Source organism: Heliconius melpomene, chromosome 15 (assembly GCF_056956725.1).
Source record: "Heliconius melpomene rosina isolate 202511_hmr_F chromosome 15, ASM5695672v1, whole genome shotgun sequence".
Taxonomy (NCBI): Eukaryota; Metazoa; Arthropoda; class Insecta; order Lepidoptera; family Nymphalidae; genus Heliconius; species Heliconius melpomene.
Genome location: NC_140403.1, coordinates 11,746,917 through 11,769,378, shown reverse-complemented (window position 1 = coordinate 11,769,378; position 22,462 = coordinate 11,746,917). Strand labels below are relative to the sequence as shown.

At 34.8% G+C, this 22,462-nt stretch overlaps 1 protein-coding gene and 1 non-coding gene across 4 annotated transcripts in view; one reads left to right on the top strand and one right to left on the bottom strand.

The window, feature by feature from the left end:
• The window catches only part of LOC146531716 (sodium-independent sulfate anion transporter-like), a 30,776-nt gene extending 11,887 nt beyond the window's left edge, over positions 1-18,889 (bottom strand). The window contains exons 1-2 of one of the 3 annotated variants that reach the window (XM_085197848.1): positions 18,294-18,889; positions 3,091-3,264 (exon numbers count right to left, since the gene is read on the bottom strand). In XM_085197848.1, coding sequence (XP_085053974.1) covers positions 3,091-3,264; positions 18,294-18,717 — 598 coding nt within the window. In that variant the 5' untranslated portion in view covers positions 18,718-18,889. Of the gene's footprint in view, positions 1-815; positions 1,040-3,090; positions 3,265-18,293 lie in introns of those variants that run through there. The other 2 variants (XM_085197849.1, XM_085197850.1) reach the window with 2 other exon arrangements.
• Positions 18,890-20,658: 1,769 nt separating this feature from the next.
• On the top strand, positions 20,659-20,731 carry TRNAK-UUU (transfer RNA lysine (anticodon UUU)). Its single transcript has one exon. It is a non-coding gene; the product is annotated as a tRNA-Lys (tRNA).
• Positions 20,732-22,462: the final 1,731 nt, after the last annotated feature.

The following is a 22,462-nucleotide window of genomic DNA, read 5'->3' as shown; positions in this document are numbered from 1 at the left end:
ATTAAAGTACTTTGCAGCAACGTGATGTTTGTTTTGTTTCATACTCGTGTATGATGAGTCGATCACAAATAATTTATTAGTTATTTATATTTGAGAGGGACGAAGCTTTAAGTAAAAACTTCCTTTTCTTAGCTTCACGCTGTATTTCGCACATAGGCAGGCATAGGGTAGGCAGAGGGAACCTGGACCTAGTGTTAAGATACTCCGTCCCTCTTAGACACTTCCGTTCCATACGCCGCGCTTTGCCCCTACCGAAACGAGGAATGTGATGAGAGTGAGAATCGAACTCACAACCTTCACTAATGCCATACCATAAGCAATATGAAAATGTTAAAAACTTAGTGTTCATACAAGTCTGTACCTAGACGTGGGACGATTACAAAACACCGACGACGTACAATAATAAGTCTCTCTCATTTCACGCTTCAATTGCTATCAAGTAAATAACGCTTACAAAACGCTAATGTACTAATTAAGTAAATGGAAAAAATGTGTCATTATTATAAGTTTTAATTTAAAATGACAAATCAAAATGATTTTATGGTAAAATCACCAAACGCTATAAAGCAGTCGTATGAAGAGGACGGTTGTAAGTTCAAATTCTTGATGGATGGATGGATTAATGAGTTTTTAAATATATGATATTAATAATAAAAAAAAAACAATTTATCAATATCATAGCGGCAAGTATTAGGAATTAGATTAAAATCAAACAAAGAAGGACATCCACCAAACAAGTCGTGAATTTTTAATCATCTCCATCTCCAATGAGATAAGTTTATTATTATATTTTTATAAAATGATTACTTACGTACATATTGTGTGCAGTGTGCAGTGTGCAGTCATTTGAAATCACAATCATTAAAATTATTTTTTATTTAAAAATATGTACATCGTACAAGGATTACGATAAAAAAACATTGAACTTTTTTAAGTGTACAATGCAAAGGATAATAAAAACATATAATTTTAGCGTGAGATGATAATATTATACTTAAAAAAATACAGTCGAATTGATAACCTCCTTTTCTTACAGAAGTCGGTTAAATATTATATCCCTATTACAAAAAAATATATATACAAGTAGGCGCCATCTTGACGACACAACTGTCAATGTCAATTTTTTTTTTTAATTCAGAGCAAAGCATTTACGAAACACATGTTTGTTTATTTATCCAAGTACATTATAACCATATTTATTGTTATCCATACATACTTACTAACATTTTTTCATAAATACTTCAAAACTACGACAATATAATACGCGGAATGGACCAAAGCGAATCGTTTTGTGGATTGTCATCAAAAGATACCGGCGGGCGCGGCGGAGCGTGTCGCCACTCGCGAACAACCCACAATGTATACAATTTATTTAATTTTAAAACGTATTTTGACAAATCATGTGGCGGAAATTTATAATAGTTAAATTTACACTTTTCCGTACTTATAAAGAACATTTTGAGTCTGAAGTACGTGGTTTAAAATTGTGGACGGAAGTTGTGGATAATATTTAAAAGGGTTATTGTTATTAACTTATTGTTATTACGTAACAATTGAAAGCATTTTTTATTACTATTAATATTTTTTTAGCTTCCTGCTTTATCCCCAGCGGGGAAGCCAGAGAGATCAGAGCGTAACACGCTACAGTTTCTGCATCGTTCACTACCATCACACTCTTCACATCTCATTCGGGGGATCCTTGTGCGAGGCGAGTCAGACTCTCATTTGACCAGAGATGTACCTCCTGGTGATATAATTCTATTTTTTTTCATTTGTCGCTCGAATGATTGTTTATTTGCATTTTATTCATCCGTATAAATAAATTATAATTAACTAGCGGCCCGCTCGCGGTTTCACCCGCGTGAACTATGTTATTTCTGTCTCCATGACTACGTCCTAGTGACGTCTATGCAAAATTTGATTTGTAGTAACGAAGTTTCATACAAACTTTCGACCCCAAAAACAACCCCTTAGAAATCGAATATTGCAAATTCCCGTCTTAGCGAGCACCTACGTCCTCTAAGTAACTCCTATGCAAAATTTGAGATTCCTAGCACTCGTAGTTTCTGAGATTTCGTGATGAGTGAGTGACCTTTCGATTTTATATATATAGATAAGATAAGTACATAAAATGAAGAAATGAGATTTGAATCCACAACTACTCCACGACTGCTATTTTCTTTCAAATTACTTATATATTGCACTGGATAGCCGAGGCAAAAGATAAACAAATACATTATTTTGGGTTCTGTTATATGAATAAATGTCATACAGCTTCTGGTTTTCTCATACATCTTCTATGTACAGAAGGTCAGCTACATTTTTATTATTATAATAAATTTATATATAATAAAAATATAATGTTTTTCTGAAAAATTGCAATATAATTACTCGGTTACAGTGATTGCAATAAATGCAATCAAATGAACTGGTATGACCTTAGAGCGGTCTTAAGAGAAACTTGTCTCGCGAAAATAACTTAATATTAAACATATTTTAATGTTTAATATTAAGTTATTGTAAACACTGAAGCATCGTTGTTTATAATCTATTCTATCTAATTTCTATTGTATAAATTTAATTTCAGTTTTATCAGCTGTTAGCAGAGAGAGACTAGTGTTTAAACTCTCAGTTTCCCACTTCCTCACGAATTCTGGATGCATTGCGTGTGGAGTGGCAAAACTTGACGCCGCGTTTTGTCACGATGCCAAGAGCGAAGAAATGGAAATATTAAACATTTAATTTCCTCGAGTGGAAATCAAACCCACAATCTGTCACATCTAGTCAAGTCCTGCGCCACGAGCGGCATCAGCTTTATAAGCAGACAGAAATTTTGGAAATCCTTTTTGGTTTTTGTTCCTCTATTAGATTACCTACCTTTAGAAATATATTTTTAATTTCATATTCAATGGCTCATGCACCAAATTGGACATTTTACAGTGAAATTATATTAACACATATAAATCAATAGAAATGTCTTCATGAAAAGCTAAATATTGTAACACTAGGTTTCCAGGTTCTTTCTGCCTTCCCTGATATGTGCGGGAAACATCGTGAACCTAAAAAAAGCAAATACAAGCAAAGCAATACCTGCAATGATATCCGCTAAGCCACTTCTAAACGTGTAGTTCGGCAGCCACGCGAGTATGGGCACTCTTCTTAACAGTGTTTTCTTGGAGCAGCACGCTTTTAAACGCCGCACCGCATCAGCCTTCCAGTGACTCTTCTTTGTTGGGGGAAACGGTGGGTAAGATCCGTTGATGGCTGCGAAAAGAATATTTTTATTAATTAATTGTGTATTTTCGATCCTGATTTAGTCGTGAAATGATCGCCTTTTAGTTTCACGCTATATCAGTATAGGGGGCGTACTTAAGACAGTCCCTTCCCCACTCTCGGCTCAACTTTTAAGATGTCGCGAATTTCATATAAAATGCCAAAAAATCTGTGCATAAATCCTGTTATCTTTTGTTTGCGTTGACTTTGAGGCTTGATTTTTTGCTATGCTCCAAGAGCTCGTAGACCAGGATATTTGATATTAATATCAGCTTGATACCTCCACACGATCTGGCGATGAATCGTCTCAACAAAACATTCCTATAAGGGTTCTGTTTTTATCTTTTGAGGTACGGTACCCTAAAAAAATGCTAAAACCATCTGTTACATTTTTAAACATTCCCAAACAATAAAGATTGAAATATAAATACGAAATGTTTTGATAACGTGCAACATGGTTCCACATATGTTTCTCATTTGATTGATTACAACAATAACTTTTAAAACTTTACATAACTCTTTTATGTTTAAGAGATATTATTGTAAAGAAATCAAACACCTCGAGGCTTTTACAGAACTTATATTTCTTCCAGGGCTAAATAACATTAGGCTTGTACAATTTATATCTCAGGACTTTTACAGAACTTATACTTCTTCCAGGGCTAGATACCATTAGGCTTGTACAATGTATATCTGAAATTATAATACAATATTTTATTCTAGAGGACCACTTTCCTCTTCAGCTCCAAATCTAATAATGCGCATCAGAATTTTCATCACATCCAGCGTCTTTTTTAAATTGTCAACTCGCGCTAGTTCTATGTATAAATTTTCAAATATATCTTTTTATTAAACAAAGAGGTTGATTTACATTTTTCTATAACAAATTATCATAAATATAAAAACTATTTATATAAAATCATTACATTATTGTATATTTTTTTCGTGTCGTTTTCTACTCGTATATTTTTTTTTACTTCCTTAAGGTTCCGTACCCAAAGGGTGAAACGGAACCCTAATAATACGATGCCACTGTCTGTCCCTCTGTCACCAGGGTGTATCTAATGAACCTGTTAGTTAGGCAATTGAAATTTTCACAAATAATGTCTTTCTGTAGTCGTTATAACAACAAAATGCAAAAAAATAGAATCAAATAAATACTGTATGGAAGCTTCATGCAACAAACTGAATTATACTAGTACGAGCCCAACTCGCACTAGTACTAAATACGAGCCTAATTATAAAATGAAGTTTTAACACAGATTGCTGTACGTAATACTTAATAAAGTGTATTTAAGTATTTGTGTTGTTATCAAAGGCCAGCAGTGGTAGCGGCCGGCGGCGTGTGCGACGCAACCTCGAACTGCCGCCGACTACAATCACTTTAAAACGTGTTGACGCATCACCTACGTAGTTTACTCTAGCTCCAGAGTAGGCAGAGGGACATTGCACATTGCATGTTGAGTGGCTGGACTCATCGCTGCGTTCCGTCTTCTTACTAGATTGAACATGAGAAACTGAGTATATTGACTCCAGGTTATCTTTGCCTGCCCTGTTATACATGGCGACGGAAAAGAAAAAAACCCGAGTATTTTTGTATTTCTCCCAAGTCATGTACCAATAACTACAATGTTTAACCACTTTTTTTCTTCTTCTTCTCCTTCAGACTTCCACCGGATACCATAATCAGAACCTAACTAAACTGTCAAACTACCCTGTGTATGCTTTCCAATAAAAGCAGAATCATCGAAATCGAAATCTTGAGTTAGTCGTCCATTTGTCGCGCACTTACTTCACATCAAGGCATAAGTTCTTGGGGTAACAAATATAAAAAAAATACAGTCGAATTGATAACCTCCTCCCTACACGGCGGACGGTGGGTGCGATCCCTACTCGAGATAATGAAATATCACGCGGCCGAGTCTTTCCACTCAACAAGCAATGCTTCTACAATTCGGCGGAAAATGGGAAGTGGAGTGTCTTCACACTAGGTAAGCGTTGAACCCTTAAAATGTTCTACGCTTACCTAGTGTTGAGACACTCCACTCCAACGCGTGTAAATATTTTGTCGTTGAGATCCATCATCATGAAGCAGTTTTTTCTAAACTTGTTTTTAAACTAAACGTGCCATGATTGAACTTTTGATGCAAAATTATATAATTTGTATTCAGTTTTTGTTCTAGAAGCGTTAATCGTTTCGTTGCAATTTTTTTTATACTTCACTGAAGACGGTAAGTGGTTAAGATAAGCACTTAAACCGTACTTAATAAATGTTAATTGATTTTCCCACGCCTTTCCTTGTTATGAAATGTAGTAGTGACAGGTAATAGTCGCTGTGACATAAATCAAAGACACCTGACAAAACTATAGTTGTTCATTCAACTCCTCTTGACGGAATTAATCTATATCTACTATTGTAGACACGATTAAGTGACGTCACGATTTGCCTGACGTCACTTAATAAAGGTTGGGTTCTCATCACAGACACTGGCGTTCTCTATTTTTTGTCAAATTGTGGAGGCATTGCGTGAAACTTAACGCTGTCCTTCCCCTTGTTAGTAGAGTCAGGAAATGAAAATATTAAATATTTCATTGCCCCGAGTCGAAATAAAACCCCTGCGCCAGCATGACCTCAATTGGTTCTCTAATTGAAATGAATATACAAGCTATGCCTTCTTACGGCAACTATTGCACACTTAATGTGCTTTCTAGTATTTACATAAGAAAGGAGAGGCAAGGGCAAAGAGTCTTGACATCTACGTTCATATTACTTTGCTAGTTGCTCAGCATTGTATATTACCTAGTAGAAAAAAAAGCAGCATGCAGAATCGACTGGTTGTGGGTTGGATCCCCACTCGAAGAAATTAAATATTTAAATTTATATTTTTATTTCTTCGGTCTGGTGTCGAGGCAAAGCCTGACGTTGAGTTTCGCCACTCAACACGTTATACCTCCAGAATTCTTCTTAGAAGTGTTAATGGGAATGGAGTGTGTTAATACTAGATTTCCTCTGCCCATTACGTGCTACGTGCAGCGAGATCTTAAAAAAAAGTTCGAAAAGAAATGTCCCGATTCGAAAGTAACTTCTGATGAGAAATTTACACTTGATACGTTACCGCATTGTTATGAAATATAAACAATAAACATTATTGTGGTTTATTATGACATTGCAATGAACATCTGTAGGTAGGTACGACGAAAATAATAAATATATAGCTGAGACATTTCACACGCTGTGTTTTGGCAGAGAACGAGTCGCGCAGGAGTACAGGCCTGCTTGCGGTTGCCAACGCGACAGGTTATTCAGCGGTCGAGGGAAAAATGAAATATTTAATATTTTAATTTTCTCGCTCTGGTGACGAGGCAAACAGCGTCGTTGATTTCCGCCACTCAACAAGCAACGTTTCAGAGTTCGGCCGAAAATGGAGAACGGTGTGTTGTAACACTAGGTTAGTCTACGCTACTGCTGATATAAAGGATATAGCGTGAAACTAAAAAAAAATTGAAGTACAAACTTAGTAGGTGCCACTTCTAATTTAAAAAATCCATTACTAAATTGGTATTCAATATTCATCGCAACTAACCATTCGGACACCGTCTTGGCGTGCTCTCACATGTAATTGAAAATGAAAGGCTTGTGGATTCGATTCCCGCCCGGGGAATAATTATATTAATTTCCTCGCTCTGGCACGAAAATCGGACAGAGAAATGGGTACGGAGTATCTGAACATTAGGTTCCCTCCGCTACTAGGCGCGAACAACACAACAGTGAAGTTGATTTATTTTTATTATTCACTCCAACACACCTAAAGGCAGTTATAGACACAAATACAACAAGGTCAACAGTTCTTAAATCTAGAATAGTTGTTACGGGTGGTCTGTGAGTCATGAGAGGATACATACGTATGTATGTACGTGGGTTTTTGAATTTATTTACTAATTCATGTGCAAAGCTTTCTACAAAAAATAAATATTACCCTCAGTGGGAATCGAACCCATGACCACTGTGTGTAACATTAGTCACTTATCAAAGTGTGCTGTGGTCGTTTTGTTTTTCAAGATCACTTAACAAGGGAAAATTAAATAATTAGTTTACGAGCACAATTACAGGGATAATTAGTTCTAGAACCAATGAGGTTAATAAAAGACGACGACGACGTAAGGTTAATAAAAGACGACCATTACATCACAGTGGCTGAGGATTAAGGATATTTTAAAAATATATTAAGCAAATATAAATTTATCGAGCAATGCGCGGGGTTGAGTGCCGCCACCGTAACCGCCACTCAACACGCAATGCCTGAATGATGAATTTCGCGGAAAGTGGGGAACGAAAGGATTTTAACGGGAAGGAAGTGTCCCAACATTAGGTTCCCAGGTTCCCTCTGCCTACCTTGCTCTTCTCAATTCTTTCTTACTCCAACTTAAACTTAAACTTAGTTATAATGAATATAGAATCGTTTAAATAGATTTAGTTTGACTTGTTTAAGAGGGGTCTTGCTTGCAGGTTGCAGGGGTCCGCGTGAGTGAAGTGGTGACCACGACCAGCATCCGGAACAGAGCGAAGAATGGCACGTTTTCAATTTTTCGCTTTGACTCGTATGTTTATATTGTACTAGTGGACCCGGACGCGGCTACGCCTGCTTGAACTATAAGAATATTTTCGCGTCGGTCATATTCATACTATACCGCCTGTAGGCTAGGTCATTTTGAATCAGTGAATATCAAAATGTCACGGTAACGGTCGCGTAGCGACGCGACGGTTGTTATTAACATGGCAGAATAAATTGCATGTCAAATTAGAAAGTATTTTAAAATATATTAGTATATATGTGTAATGTAATGTTATATAGCCTATAGCACTTCTGAAGAATGCAGCTTTCATACAAAACAAAAACAAACTAAATCGGATCAGTAGATCCAGAGATCTTAGCGTTCAAACAAACAAACAAACAAACAAACAAACTCTTCCGCTTTATTATATTAGTATAGATATAGATTTGCATTTTGTCCTTGTTTTAAGCAAACACCAACAAATCTACACTGATGTTATAAAGATGAAGAGATGTTCGTTTGAACGTGTGAATCTCAGTAATTAATGGTTTTTAATTTTAGAAATATTTTTGCGTCAAGCTGTTCATTTAGGAAGGCTATATATTGTAATTCCGTTAATGATTTCAATATAATCTAAAAATTAAAATTTGCAAGGTTTAGAATACTAGGTTCTCCCTGCCTCTTCTATATCTGATACGTAAATCTAAAACATTAAGTAGAGGATCGATAATGGGAGCCTACATCGAAACGACAACTTTAAAGTAATATAGCCCATTGCCTTCAAAATAGTAATCATCCTGAGATTAACCGAACAACCAAACAAAATGTTCAGCTTTATAATATCAGTACAGATATTATAATAATAATTGACATTCAACTGATGCTCTTTAATGTACCTAATCATATCTACAAGTTGCAAAGCGACGGAACAAAATGCACAAAAACTATGTATAAGGCCACATCGAGATTAGAATATCCTCGGACGTATCAGGACACGAGGCGGCGGCGCGCGCGTAATAGACGCTGACCGCGACTGGTTTGAACTGACTGGAGGACTAGGATCTACAAACAGAATAACCTATTGTTCTATGTACATTTGCTATTATTCGATGATCAATGAGCAATTTGATAGGTAATAAAAATATTTTAGGAATGGGAGTCCAAGAACGTATAATGGTTATCACGTTTATGGATTACTCGCAGTAGGGGTACGAAGAGAAATTTACTATTATCTTTTCCCCGCTCTAGACATGGGTTTCTCTATAATAACTTCAAATGCTATGTTTCATTTTCTGGTGGAAGGTGGAGAACGGAATGTTTTGAGACCAAGTTTTCACTGCCTATCCTATTATGTGCGAGATTATATATACGAAATACTACGGCATTGGAAGCTATGATCATATGCCCTATGAACAAAATTTTTAAGAATTCTAAAGCTTTTTAACGAACATAAGAAATTAAAGAGCATTTCTTATTTGCTTTTCTGTAATTTATTCATCTATTGCTACAATAAGGATAAAATTAATTAATTAAATAACAAACTAAGGATAGCAATTAAGTCTTTTTCTAAAGAATTGTAATTAATTTATTTACTTTTAAAATATTCCTACTTTTTACTAATTCTTGAGGTATTACAAAGATCACCTGTTTATTTCATCATTCTCTCATATATTAAAACTCAAAAAAATAATATTAAATTAGCATGTGATTTTTATTAATGTAACTATTAGTGTTAAGATACTCCATTTCCTTTAAGACATATCCGTCCCCCACTTTCCACCGAATTCGACAAATTAAACGAATATTATGTTTGTATAGATTTTTTCGCGGTGAAGATAGACGAGATAAAGTTGAGTTCTGCAATCTAATAAACAAATATCTATATTATACTATATGAAGACAAGTTAAAAAATAAAGGTGTGAAGTTAAAAAATTAAATTTGAATGCGTCAACATATATTGTATTAAATGAGTTCGTCACTTTTAAATACAATAACAGTTTAAGTAATCATTCTGTAATGAAATTTCTACGGAAAAATAAATCATAATAATCTTTGAAACGAGTAATTGCGGCGATAGTTGAAAGAATGCCAAGGTCGATTCATAAAAAATATTACCGACGATTACGGGACGTTCTTTATTGTTCTAAATCCTAACAAATAAGTTTAGATCAGTCGCAAAAACTGATCAAGTGCGAGCCGGCGTCGCCCACTGATGGTTCCGTATCAATTTGTTCAATATATTATCCTATACTTAGCGGAGAATATAACTTATATAAATTAATTTTTAACAAAAAGAAAAACCGACTTCTAACAACAAACTAAAAAGTGAAAAATAATTATATAAAGATTTTATAATTTTGAAGTCGGTGTCAAATCTAATTACTAAGCCTTTTTGTTTTGTTTTACTTTGCACCGACTTCAAAATTATAAAATCTTTATATAATTATTTTTCACTTTTTAGTTTGTTGTTAGAAGTCGGTTTTTCTTTTTGTTAAAAATTAATTTATTTTACGATTTTTAGTGATGGGTAGATCTTAAAATGATGCTTCTTGAACGAGTGGTGATGGTGGTGGTAGTGGTTGTCAACGAGTGGTTGTGATTGTTCTATGTAAAACTTCATTTAATTAGGTATTATTTTTGTGCAAAGTTACATTTTGGTATATTGACAAGAACATACATAAAAAGTATTCGGGTAAATTCGGAATCTCCCTTTTTTGAAGTTGGTTGAAAATGAGAACATCCTCTTTTTTGAGATTGGTTGAAAAGAAATGCAACGATCAGGAATCTCATTTCTGACATCAATTTAAAAAGTTTTTGCTTGTAACTATTACAGTATAATCAATTGTTTACCAAAAAAAACAAACTTTCTCAATTTTCTCCGGATTCCATAATCGAAACCTAACCAAACTTTCACAAAATTATCCTTGAAGTGTATTCTTTCAAATAAAAAAAGAATCATCAAAATCGGTTGGCGCGATATTGAGTTATTCGGCTATTAGTCGCGCACATGCCTAATGCAAATTTAAGACTTATGTGATTTTCTCATGGATACCATTGTCAGACATGGACCAAAAAAAAATGGGACCATTCGGGAAGCTATACCTTTCAAACAAAAAAAAATATCAAAATCGGTTCACCCAGTTAAAAGTTACGAGGTAACAAACATAAAAAAAAAAATTAAAAAAAAAATACAGTCGAATTGATAACCTCCTTTTCTTACAGAAGTCGGTTAAAAAGTTGACAAAATTGACGGACTTGAAATAAGAAATATAAATTTGTAATATTTTTCATTTATTTTGCGGCTAGAAGAGGTCTAGTTCCTTTCTAATCCCAATCTTGATTGTGGGCGAATTTATTACAAAATGCAGCACAAACTGTGTTATGTATAAAGATGCGGCATCTTTTGATTGAGTCGAAGCTTGTTTGCGCGTGTGTGAGTGTGGTTCAAGCGACCGTGTTTGACATTTGATATTAATTTCAGCTTAATATCTACACACGATCTTGAGATAAGTGGTCTTGACAGACAGACAGCTAATAAACCCTTACAAGATATAAAAATGACATTTTTTACGTTTTTAGGTACGGAACCCTAAAAATGATATTGTCCATGATATTTCATTGTATAATTAGTAAACAAGAAAGAACTTTATTTTAATACAACTAAAGTAAGTATTTTTTTTTATTATATTTCATTTTACCTCGGAGTAGTCACGTTTTTAGCGTAAATTTCTATTGTATTTATTATTTGCATTTCAAAGTATAAATAATAATCTCGATTATGAAAATAACAATTTTAAAATAGAGTTTTTGTTAACCGTTTCCTAGTTTTCACCCAATACAGACCTATGTCGTGTCGTGTTGAGTGGTGGAACTCGACGCGACGCCATGCTTTGTCTTGTTCTGCCACATCACGCCGTCCACATTTCCTGCTCGTGCACGCAACACACATAGTACTGTCTGTCTGTCTGTCTGTCTGTCTCTCAGCATCTGTCAAACATCGAAGTTACCGAATAATACATATTCGGTCATTGACTAGAGCAGAAATGACGCTGTTTTTTACTCTCCAAAGTAAAAAGACGTATAAAAAGCGAGTGGTAAAAGGAAGGCGCACTCGAATGCCTGCCTTGAAGTCAATTAGTACACAAAAAGGTAATTAGTCCTCTCAATCAGCTCAGGAAATTGAAACGAGCTAAATAAGCCTAGATTTTTTTGCAAGATTTATTCTATTTTATATTCTGTTGGGAATTCTGTCGGGTTCAAATTTCGCTACGTTCAAATTTTAATACGTTTTCTAAATAATTACATAACGAAATGTTTTGACACTAGGTCCTCTTCTCTGCCTATTCAAAACTTTAAATATATGATATAAAAACTAGAAAACAGTTATTAATTGGTAAATAAATATTTCCCCAAAAGGGCTACTTGTGCGACCGCCATAAAAAGAAAGGTAACCACTGACCTGGTGCGGGTGGTGGGAGCGAGCATTGATATCGAATACACGCTGAACTTGAAATAGAGCTGGTGACAGTGCCGAGGGTCGCCGTTACTGCAACTGCATTACTTGACTAACGTAACGCATTTACTTTATTATTATCAAACTAAATAATTAAATAAGTAAAGTCGGCTTAGTGGCGATAACTTTACGTGAAAACGTCTTAATAAAATATTGATGAAAAATTATCTGAACTGAATTATCATTATCTTTGTACAAAGAAAATTCAATTAACTTGTAATTGAAAATGATAATTACAATTTTTTCAATAAATCCTCACTTCTATTCTGAAAAGTATATTCAAATATTTTTTTACATAAATTGTACAGATTCATTACAAGTAACAGTGTGCTATTAACAATTTGTATACGAGTGTGATATTTAAGATCATTCTATATGCATTATTCTGTCGAGGGTAGTGCCGGTCGTGCCTCTCTACCGCTGGCTCCGCGTGCACTCAACGTGTGTTTCTTACTCACCTACAGTGGGATTGTACAGAGTCGCATACAAAACGATACAGCCGGTAGTGAAAACTTTAACATTTGAATTAAATTATTTATTAAAAGGTCGTTTCTTAATATCAGTAATTAGGAAGCAGAAATATTTATGTCTATATTTAAAAAAAAAACAGAAACGTGAAACGTTATGTAAGATTTCTCACGTTCACGCACGTATCCGCAATTAATATTGTGAAAAACAATGACTACACAGTGATTGTTATTTTAGTTTCACGTTCTATCCCGCATATAGCAGGGCAGGTAGAGGGAACCTAGGGTTAAGACACTCCGTTCCTAACTTTCCGCCTTATTTTCGAGATATTGCGTGCTAAGAGGCCAACCTAGACCATACTTGGTCTCGTTAGTTAGTTTAACCTCATACACAATAAACACAATAAACAACGCTCATAAATATTTACTCGAAGCAGGAACTGAACCTGTAATCTTCGCCTTTCGAAGACACTTCTATACAATTATATAATACTAATAAAGATTAGGAAAACTGCAAATGCAGATGTTACAGGAAATTGCACTACTTCCGAAATACATACTTCCGGGCTTTTTTTATTTCTAATTGAATTGACAACAATCCACAGTGTTTATAGTTTACTATACTTACTGTAGTATAAGTAAAAAACGTTTTCTATAGTGAAGCAAGTCTTCTTGAAGCTATTTCTAATCATAGAGCGGTTTGAATTTGGCGTTAGGTTAAGGCTGCTGATGGTTTGGAGTTCATAATTTATTATTATTTGGGAATACTTAAAAAATGTAATTCTATTTGAGAATATTTTAAAGTCACTTGTTTTGTTACTGATTATAAAATGATTTTTCTCTAAGTTTCCCGCTCTCCGCTTACATTTGTGACACTGCGTGCTTAGTGGCGGGATTTTACTTCGGACCTTGACCTTGACCTAGGACAACAGGAATATAAAATAATTCAGTTCCCCAAGGTAAAGATCGATTCCACGACCAATCGTATTTGCAGTGACATTTATGACAATAATTTACAAATTATTGAAAAAAACAGTTTAACCATGTTCGTCGTTCGGTTGATCGTTTGCCTCGTGCCTCCGCCCACCAGCCCGTGCAGCGGGAGAGGAGCTACAGGCTGCAGGCGCGTCGCCGGCCGCCAGCATGGACATATACCTTAGTGAGGAGAGCACACGCTTGGGGCACAATGGTACGTAAAAACTATGGTAGGTACCTACATATAAAAAACATTTAATAAAACAAAGAAATATTAAAGAAATTTAACGAGCATAATTAATTTATAATGTCGTTTATATTTGATGTGGGCTATTTATATAATAAAGTTAAGGAGTTAAATAACCGAGTTATTTCGTTTTAAATGTTCTAGAACTTAATAAAAATTACTAAAATAATGTTACTAAAATACATCATTATAATAAAATCGCAATCTTCTTATAAAATATATTTTATACTTTATAAGAAGATTACTGTGTTTTTAATTATCTTATTGTAGTTAAAATTCGCTAATTACTTCCAGATATCTTAGTTTCGCTGAATTTTAAAATTCGTAGTTTTTTTATACATATGTCACGTAGTGAAGTACTTAATGAGAATTCATTATCTTTTTGTATAAAAAAAATCGTTTTGTTTTGTTTGTTAGTCATCGTGGCGCAGTGGTGCAGTTTGTTACTGTAAACGCGACGGTATGCGGTTGTGAGTTCGATTCCTCAGGGAACTGTTTTAAAACTTAGGATGAAAATTGGGGGACATGCCGGACCTGCTATGCAGGAAAAAATTTAATCTACAAATTGTTTTTATAGCCTGCTAATTGTATGAGAGCCTCATTAGAATAGATCATAAAAAATAAACGATAATGACAAACATTAAAAAAACTATACATTATACGAAGATTATCAGATAAAATATAGTTTTTTGGATATATTGAAACTAATTTTATAATATTATTTATTAATTTAGCAAAATTGCCATAAAAAAACAATGGGTGAGTCCAGTGTCTACCCGCTCAAAGGAATTTGGAAGCGATGTCTTGAACGCAACGCTCCGTGTTATTAAAGGAATGTTGTGTTTTTAAAACATAGGTCTACATGAGTTATACTTTAATTCTACAAAGCGCTCCGCCTTTTAATAAGCAAAGTGTCATTTTTATGGAAAACTCCATCCGACTCCGCAACTAATTGCAGAAAAACCCGAAGCTGAGAAAAGAAACTGAAGATCTTATTATAACTCTTCCATTACGAAGTGACTGACAGACGGATAGGACTAATAACTACTGGACTAAGAAAGTCGAAGTTTGGCGTGTTGGTAGGTTAGAGAGTGTAGGAGAGAACAGAGAGAGTCACTCGAAATTCCTGTGGAAACGGGTAATATCGGTTTTTTCATTTACATCGGATACAAAGTCGAGTAACTATGATTTTGAAGTCGTTGCCAAGTAAAACAAACAGGCTTAGTAATTAGATATTGTAGTAAAGGTGTTGTAGCATTAGTTTGACACCGACTACAATTATAATTTTTACCAAAAAAAAACGAACTTGTTCAATTTCAACCGAATCCCCTAATTGGATCCTAACCAAACTTTCAAACTATGCTTGAAGTGTAGTATCCTTTCAAATAAAAAATAATAACCGAAATAGATTGGACATCGACATCGAGATTGAGTGCGTCTATTTGTCGTGCACATACCGAATGCAAATTTAAGACTATTGTGATTTTCTTATAGATACCATTGTTAAAACTTGACCAAAAAAATGGGACCACACGGGTAGTACTAGCTTTCAAATAAAAAAAAATCATCAAAATCGGTTCACCCAGCTAAAAGTTCTGAGGTAACAAACATGAAAAAAAAAAAACATACAGTCGAATCGATAACCTCCTTTTCTTACAGAAGTCGGTTAAAAATATAAGAATATTATTATTAACATTGTAAAGATACCAGATTAAAATTAAATTATAACTTCTTGGCAATAAGCGATAATATAGCAAAAAGTGATTTATCTTTTAATTAATAATATTCTTAATAAAATGTTTCTCGATTCTAAGAATCGAGATATTTTTTGTTCGTAGTGATGTCCAAAGTTGATTTTAATTCGTTAATGAATTACTTGAATTAGAACTTCAGTACACCTACAGTAGGTACACCTACTATCGTATAAAAAAATTATTAAACGACATTAATTAAATTTATTTCTTGTGTTTACTTGTTAAGGATTTTTTTTCCTTTTTACTTATTGATTTCTAGAAATTATTTCTTAATGATATACTAATTAATTTTGTCAATGCGTCATAACCTACCTTTTTAATCTTATCTAGACACTGAGGGGTACCTCATATAGTAGGATAGACAGAGAGAACCAAGTGTTATGATACTCAGTTTCCTATATAGAAGCTATAGATACATTGCCCCAAGTTATAATCGAACCCGGAACCATTACGTTTAAATCAATCAATCGATTTCGCAATTTCATAGCAAATCACGTTGGCCTCATGTCTGAAGATAATCTACATGACAAGAATAATATTAGACATAAAAAACACAACTTTATAATATTTAACAATTTTCTTTTATAAATAATTAAAAACATAAATTTTAAGTGATCATATTACCAAAAAGAAAAAGAAAACAAGGAAAAAATAGACATTTCTATATACGACAAATGTCTCTTCCGCATCGACTGAAGCATGTGTACCGCCTTTTACGTTCATGGCCAAGGTATGAACGAGTATGTAAGCAATGCAGCGCAAATGTTACAATTATTAATATACTTTATTATTTTAGCTTAGGTTGACGCAGTATCCCGCATATGGCAAGGTAGGCAGAGGGAACCTAACGTTAAGAAAAAGCGCAGCGTCACGTTCCTTCACCCAATAACCTATGTCACAAAAATTGGGCGGTGCATGGGAAACGGAGTGTGTTAGACATCAGGTTCCCTCAACCCACCCTCGTTAATTTATTAAATAAATTATAATAGGAATTTATTTAATAAATTATAATAGGAATTTACAGAAATTTTATAAGATTAATCCAGTTTTAGGTTTCGGTTCTTAAGGGTGAAATGGCACTCTATTACTAAGAGGTCGATGTCATTCTGTCTGTCCGCCTATCACCAGGCTGTATCTCATGAACCATGATAGTAAGTTGGCATGTGACAAAGTAAGAAACAGAATAAAATATTTAAGGGGACTCCCATGAAACAAACGCTGTTTTTTCGGTTTTATAGATATGGAACTCTGTTAAGAGAAGTTATAATTCTCAGACCTGACAGTGTCATAATTAAAGATAAGAAATACAACTTGTTTTATATTCTTGTATAAATATACATTAATATAATATAGCAGATGCTTATGAATATTTAAATTCGAAAGTCTATTTGGTTATATTCCATTCCTATGCTATTAACATTCATACAAAATATGAAGAATACAGAAGTTAAGATTAAAAGAAATTAACATAATCACTCAGGGAAATAAATTATTTTCATTTCCTCGCCCTGGAACATAAAGCACAGTATTGAGTTCCGCGCAATGTCTCTAATTCTGGTGGAAAGTCAAGAACAGTGTCTCAGAGTTGCTTGGATGCCTCTGTCTGCCTACACGCAGGATAGAACGTGATGTGATATTTGAATAAAAGAGGAACAGAAACTTATAAAATTCTGGTGTTTTGTACGCCGTTGAACATCCATAGTCATTCATAATAAGGCAAACGCGACGGTTGTGGGTTCGATTCCTATTAGGAGGAATTAATTATTTTCATTTCCTCGCTCTGGTACAAGATAAAGCGCGCCACTGGACTCTACCGTCCACAAAAAGTCCCGAAATTTAAGCGTTAAGTGGGGAAAGGAGGATACAGCGTGAAGGTAGAAATATAAAAGATATTGAATCAAAAAATAACATATTGAAGACTTCTATTGTTCTTTTAACAATTTTGATATGTAAAAATACTATAAAGAGGATACTGTATTTGTAATATATAACTAATATAATATACATACATATATATGTACGTAAAGTGTTAACGTACTTTCACTTGTATTGAAATGACAGAGATGTTTACAGAAGTGTCGGCGTTCACTCTATTTTACATATGAGTCGCGCACGACGCGACGTCTAGCGAATGTTCATTTTAAACTTATTTTGTAAGTTATCTGGTTACTTATCAACATTCAATTGAGGTGATTAGCATAAAGTAAGGAATATTCAAATTGTAAATTATTATAATACGATTGAAATATACGGCTTTTAGAAATTATTTAAAATTTTTGTGTTTTATGTGGTTTTATTGAATTTTACATGGCACTGTCGTGAGCCTGTGGTGAGACTATAAAGTATTTGTAGGTTCGATTTCCTTATTAGGAAACGCTAGTCTTTTAATATAAATGAGCAGAAAGAAGTGAACTTATCGTGTTAACACAATTATTTGCTTCCTACAATAACAAGAGATGCAAAAGAATTATATAAATATTATCGCTGCTAGAGCTATGGTATTTCTAACCTGGGCTGGGTGAACTGCAAGGAGCGTCCTGGCAGGTATAGCAGTGGTCCTTCCCGTGGCTGCCGTTGTAGCTGAGGGTGAGGGTCGGCGCGAGGCTCGGCCGTGGACACAGCTTACATCCTCCATTATACTTCTCACACAGGCACGCATCCCGATCCAAATTTTCCACTTTCAACTCGTTCAAACTGTACTTATCGTACCTCTTCTCCAACGACGCGACTATTTTGCCCGACTCTTGGAGAAATTCGCAAGAATTTGGACAAACGTGACATTTGTTTTCTGATACGTTATCTTCGTTCGTGTCCAGCTGCATTTGGTAGCACCTGTCGTCCTTCCTCTCGCTGTCGGTGCTGCCCGTCATGTATGATGTTAGAGTCACTTCGGAGGAGGAGCGTACGGAGTTGTTCAGCTTGTATTTGGTCATTTTCTAGAAGTAGGTTTTGAATAGGGACGCGCGTGACATTATTATCCCGATATTAGTGAAGACACCTTCGAGGTTCCAGGTTCACAGTTTCAGAGGACAGTGTCGCGTCGCCGTGTGCCACCAGCGAGAGCGCGCGGACGAATGGTGCGGCCACGGCACTCGGCAAGTGACTTGTAAGTGTGACTTGCGAGCGTAACGTTAGAGGAAATTGTGCGAAATGATATAATTAATTCGGTGGAAAGGATTGCTTGGTGTTTGTTTTATTTATTTTTTTGCACTGAATATTTCCAGCCAGAATATTTTGCCTCAAGAATTAGCCTGCTACATGCGGGATGCAGCGTGAAGCTGAAAGAAAAAAAAACGTTTTCAAGTGCAAAGGTTATTGTAGAGTTGACGGTGAATCTTCTTACATCTTCTTTCGATATTCGTGCTTGTGGTGCAGTTGTTTTTACTTTACGCGGGATAGCAGTCAACAAAACTTCAAACATGTTCAAAAAACAAGTCGAGGAGATTTGTTTAATCTAATTATTTATGTGTTTAATATTTATGTAAAAAAATTGTCTTTTACAGCGGTAAAAGGTGGGGTCAGTAGTAAACTACGAACTAGGTCCTAGTGTCTCACTGTAAACATACAATTTTCGTTTCCGTTACATTTGTTCGCTCAGATAAGAAAACAAAGTTCGGTGTTGAGTTCCGCCATTCAACAATTCCTCACTTTCCGCAGAATTCTGGAGTCATTGCGTGTTGAGTGCTGGAACCCACCAAAAGAACATATTAAACATTTCATTTCCTCGTGTGGCCTCTTATCGCACGAACATAATTATTCAAGTCGTAGTTAAGTCAGGCAGTGGCGGCGTTATGTTCCGCCATATCTCTTAAACAGGCCTTACAGCGTGGAGAACGGAGATTGTGTAATGACCTTTTCTCTTTCGTGTACGAATGATGCACAGAGTATATATATGAAAATAATGAAATAAGTACATAAGATATTCGTAAATATATATCTTTTACTCTTCAACAGTAATTGCAATTAGCATTACATTTAAATGTCAAGACTCATTAAATTTCAACGATTTTAATATTTTATTTGCTTTTATTTATAATTAAGTATGGATATTATTTGTTAAAGCTTCTAGGTAAGCCCGGTGTTAAGTTCCGTTTCGTTCTTATATTTGGGTGGAAATAGAAAATAGAGTTAAAACTAGCTTTTCTCTGCCTACGTATACATGCCACTATATGCGGGATACGGCGTGAATCTAAGAAAATACTATTTACTTTAAAATAAGTGTGAGTTCAAATGTCGTTCCATTAGACAAGTACTTTAATATTAGTATTCAAAATGATATACTAGGTACTAGGTTGTTACGTGCAACGTGGCGGAACTCAACGACGCTTTACCCCGTTACCAGAACAAGGCCAGTTGGAATCAAATACATAATCTGTCGTGTTTACAGTCGCACTCTTGGGTTCCTAGGCCACAACACAGGCCAGAGATATTTGCCACTAAGGCCAGGAGAGACCTCACAATGAGTGGACGATGCGTAACATAAAAACAATGTTTGATAATACGCACATATACACATGTATAACTGCCTGTTTTGCATAATATAACCTTGTATTAACCGCTGTAAGTATTTTGTCACGTTTATAATTTATTAACATATAAAATGTTAATACTTTATTTGCTTTACAGTTATTTACGTAACTAAATATTTAAAATTGAAAAAGTAACGGTCGAGGGTTCCATTCCCATTCTGAGGAATGAAATATTTAATGCTTTTATCTAATTGCTCTGGTAACAAGGTACAGCACGGTGTTGAGTGCCGTCACTCAACATGCAATAGCTTGAGAGTCGATGGAAAGTGGGTGAGAAAAGCTGAAAATAATATATTATTAATATATTTTTGTTATTTAAGGCATACTTTTAGCTTGTTGCCATGAGCCCGGATAGCTCAGTCGGTAGAGCATTGGACTTTTAATCCAAGGGTCCAGGGTTCAAGTCCCTGTTCGGGCGGCTCTCTTTTTGGTATTTTATTTTTTTAATACCTACATAAAGTAATTGACTTTTTTTTTTTTTGACGATGTCTTTAATTCTATTCTTTAATATTATAACTTTATTAGTGTGTGAGTAACTTTGATATAAATTAAGTGGATATTTTGTTTTTAATATTAATTAATTCGGCTAAAATAAAAGAGCGAAAGACTAAAATGAAGAAAAAGACAATTTTCAAGTGGCGCTGGTTCGAGTCCCGCTGTGTTCTAATTATATACAGCTCTTAAAATATTTTTCTGTCTTTAACCCAAGTTTTCATTGCGAAAGAGAAATAAACGGGTGAAACTTGGGTGGAACAGACTCCTGCTAACACGGGAAGTCATATGAAAGAAAAAATAGAAAAAAAATGCTAACAGTGTATTTTTCTATATTACTTATTCTTCTTTTTAAAAAAAGCATTTGGCGCATGAGACCGTCGGAGCACAGTGGTACAGCAAGACTGTAAGCGCGGCGTCAGCAAGCTCTGGCGACGAGGCAACCGCCACTAAACACACTTTTAAAAAACATATACTTTCCCATTTTATTTTTACATAAGATGTTTTAATAAAATAGATACGCACTTGGAATGTAGGCAACAAGTAAAACATGCAAATATTAAACAAAAAAATTGTTATATCCGCTTAAGAACACATCACTGACATGTGCCGGCTGATATTAGAACAACAAATTGTAAATATTCTGTTGCTATTATAATTACATAAATAATTGAGGGCGGTCGCGGCGCAGTGGCGCAGTGGGACTGTGTATGACTGTAAAAGCGATGATTGTGGGTTCGATTCTCACTCGGGACCATTTTCTTTTTTCTGCTCTGGCAAGTTCCGCCGCCCCAATTCAAAGGAGAACTAAGTGTCTTGACATTAGGCTTGTTCTGACCATCAGTTATTAAGAAATTGTGGTTTTTTAATGATTATGACAGTTATTCCACTTAGCATATGGTTTTATATAACCTAGGTTGGAAGAGATCCTCCTACTGTTAAATATTCTATTTTTAATTTTTCCTCAGTCTTATAATACATTGAATGACGGTAGGTACTCAACGCCGGGTTATGTCTTTGCAATTTGAAAAAAATAAAGGCCTGTTGTGAAACAGGGGCAAAAATAACGCAACGCTTTAAACGCAACAGGAAATTAAATATTTTAATTTTTTTCGCTCTGGTAAGGAGGCAAAACGCGGCGTTGAGTTCCGTCACTCTACACGCAATGGCTCTAGAATGGGGGATCAAAAATATGTTATGGGAAGGGAGTGTCGTAACACTAGGCCCCCTCTGTCTATGTGCGAGATACAGCTGTTGGGTGTCGACCCTTATATCTACACCTATATGTATATGTATATATCTAAGATTTTAAAATTAAACTATCTGAACCAATTACAGTATCATACAGGAAGAGGTATAAAACTAGTTTTTATTTTAAATACCAACTTATAAATATAATATGAAGGATACTTCAGTTATTGCATTCAAACACAATATGATCAACTTTCTCGTATTGCAATTATGACAAAAAAAAATTTAGATGATTAGATGAAGAATTGAAGGTATACCCCAGAGGTGATATCATACTATTTAATAATTAACATATTTTTTATCAGCACAGTTAAATCCCTTCTTCTCTGTAGACGAGATAAAGCTCTAATAGATAAAACGCGGAGAGTCGAGAAAGGAGTGCCCTGACAGGTTCCGCTGCCTACCT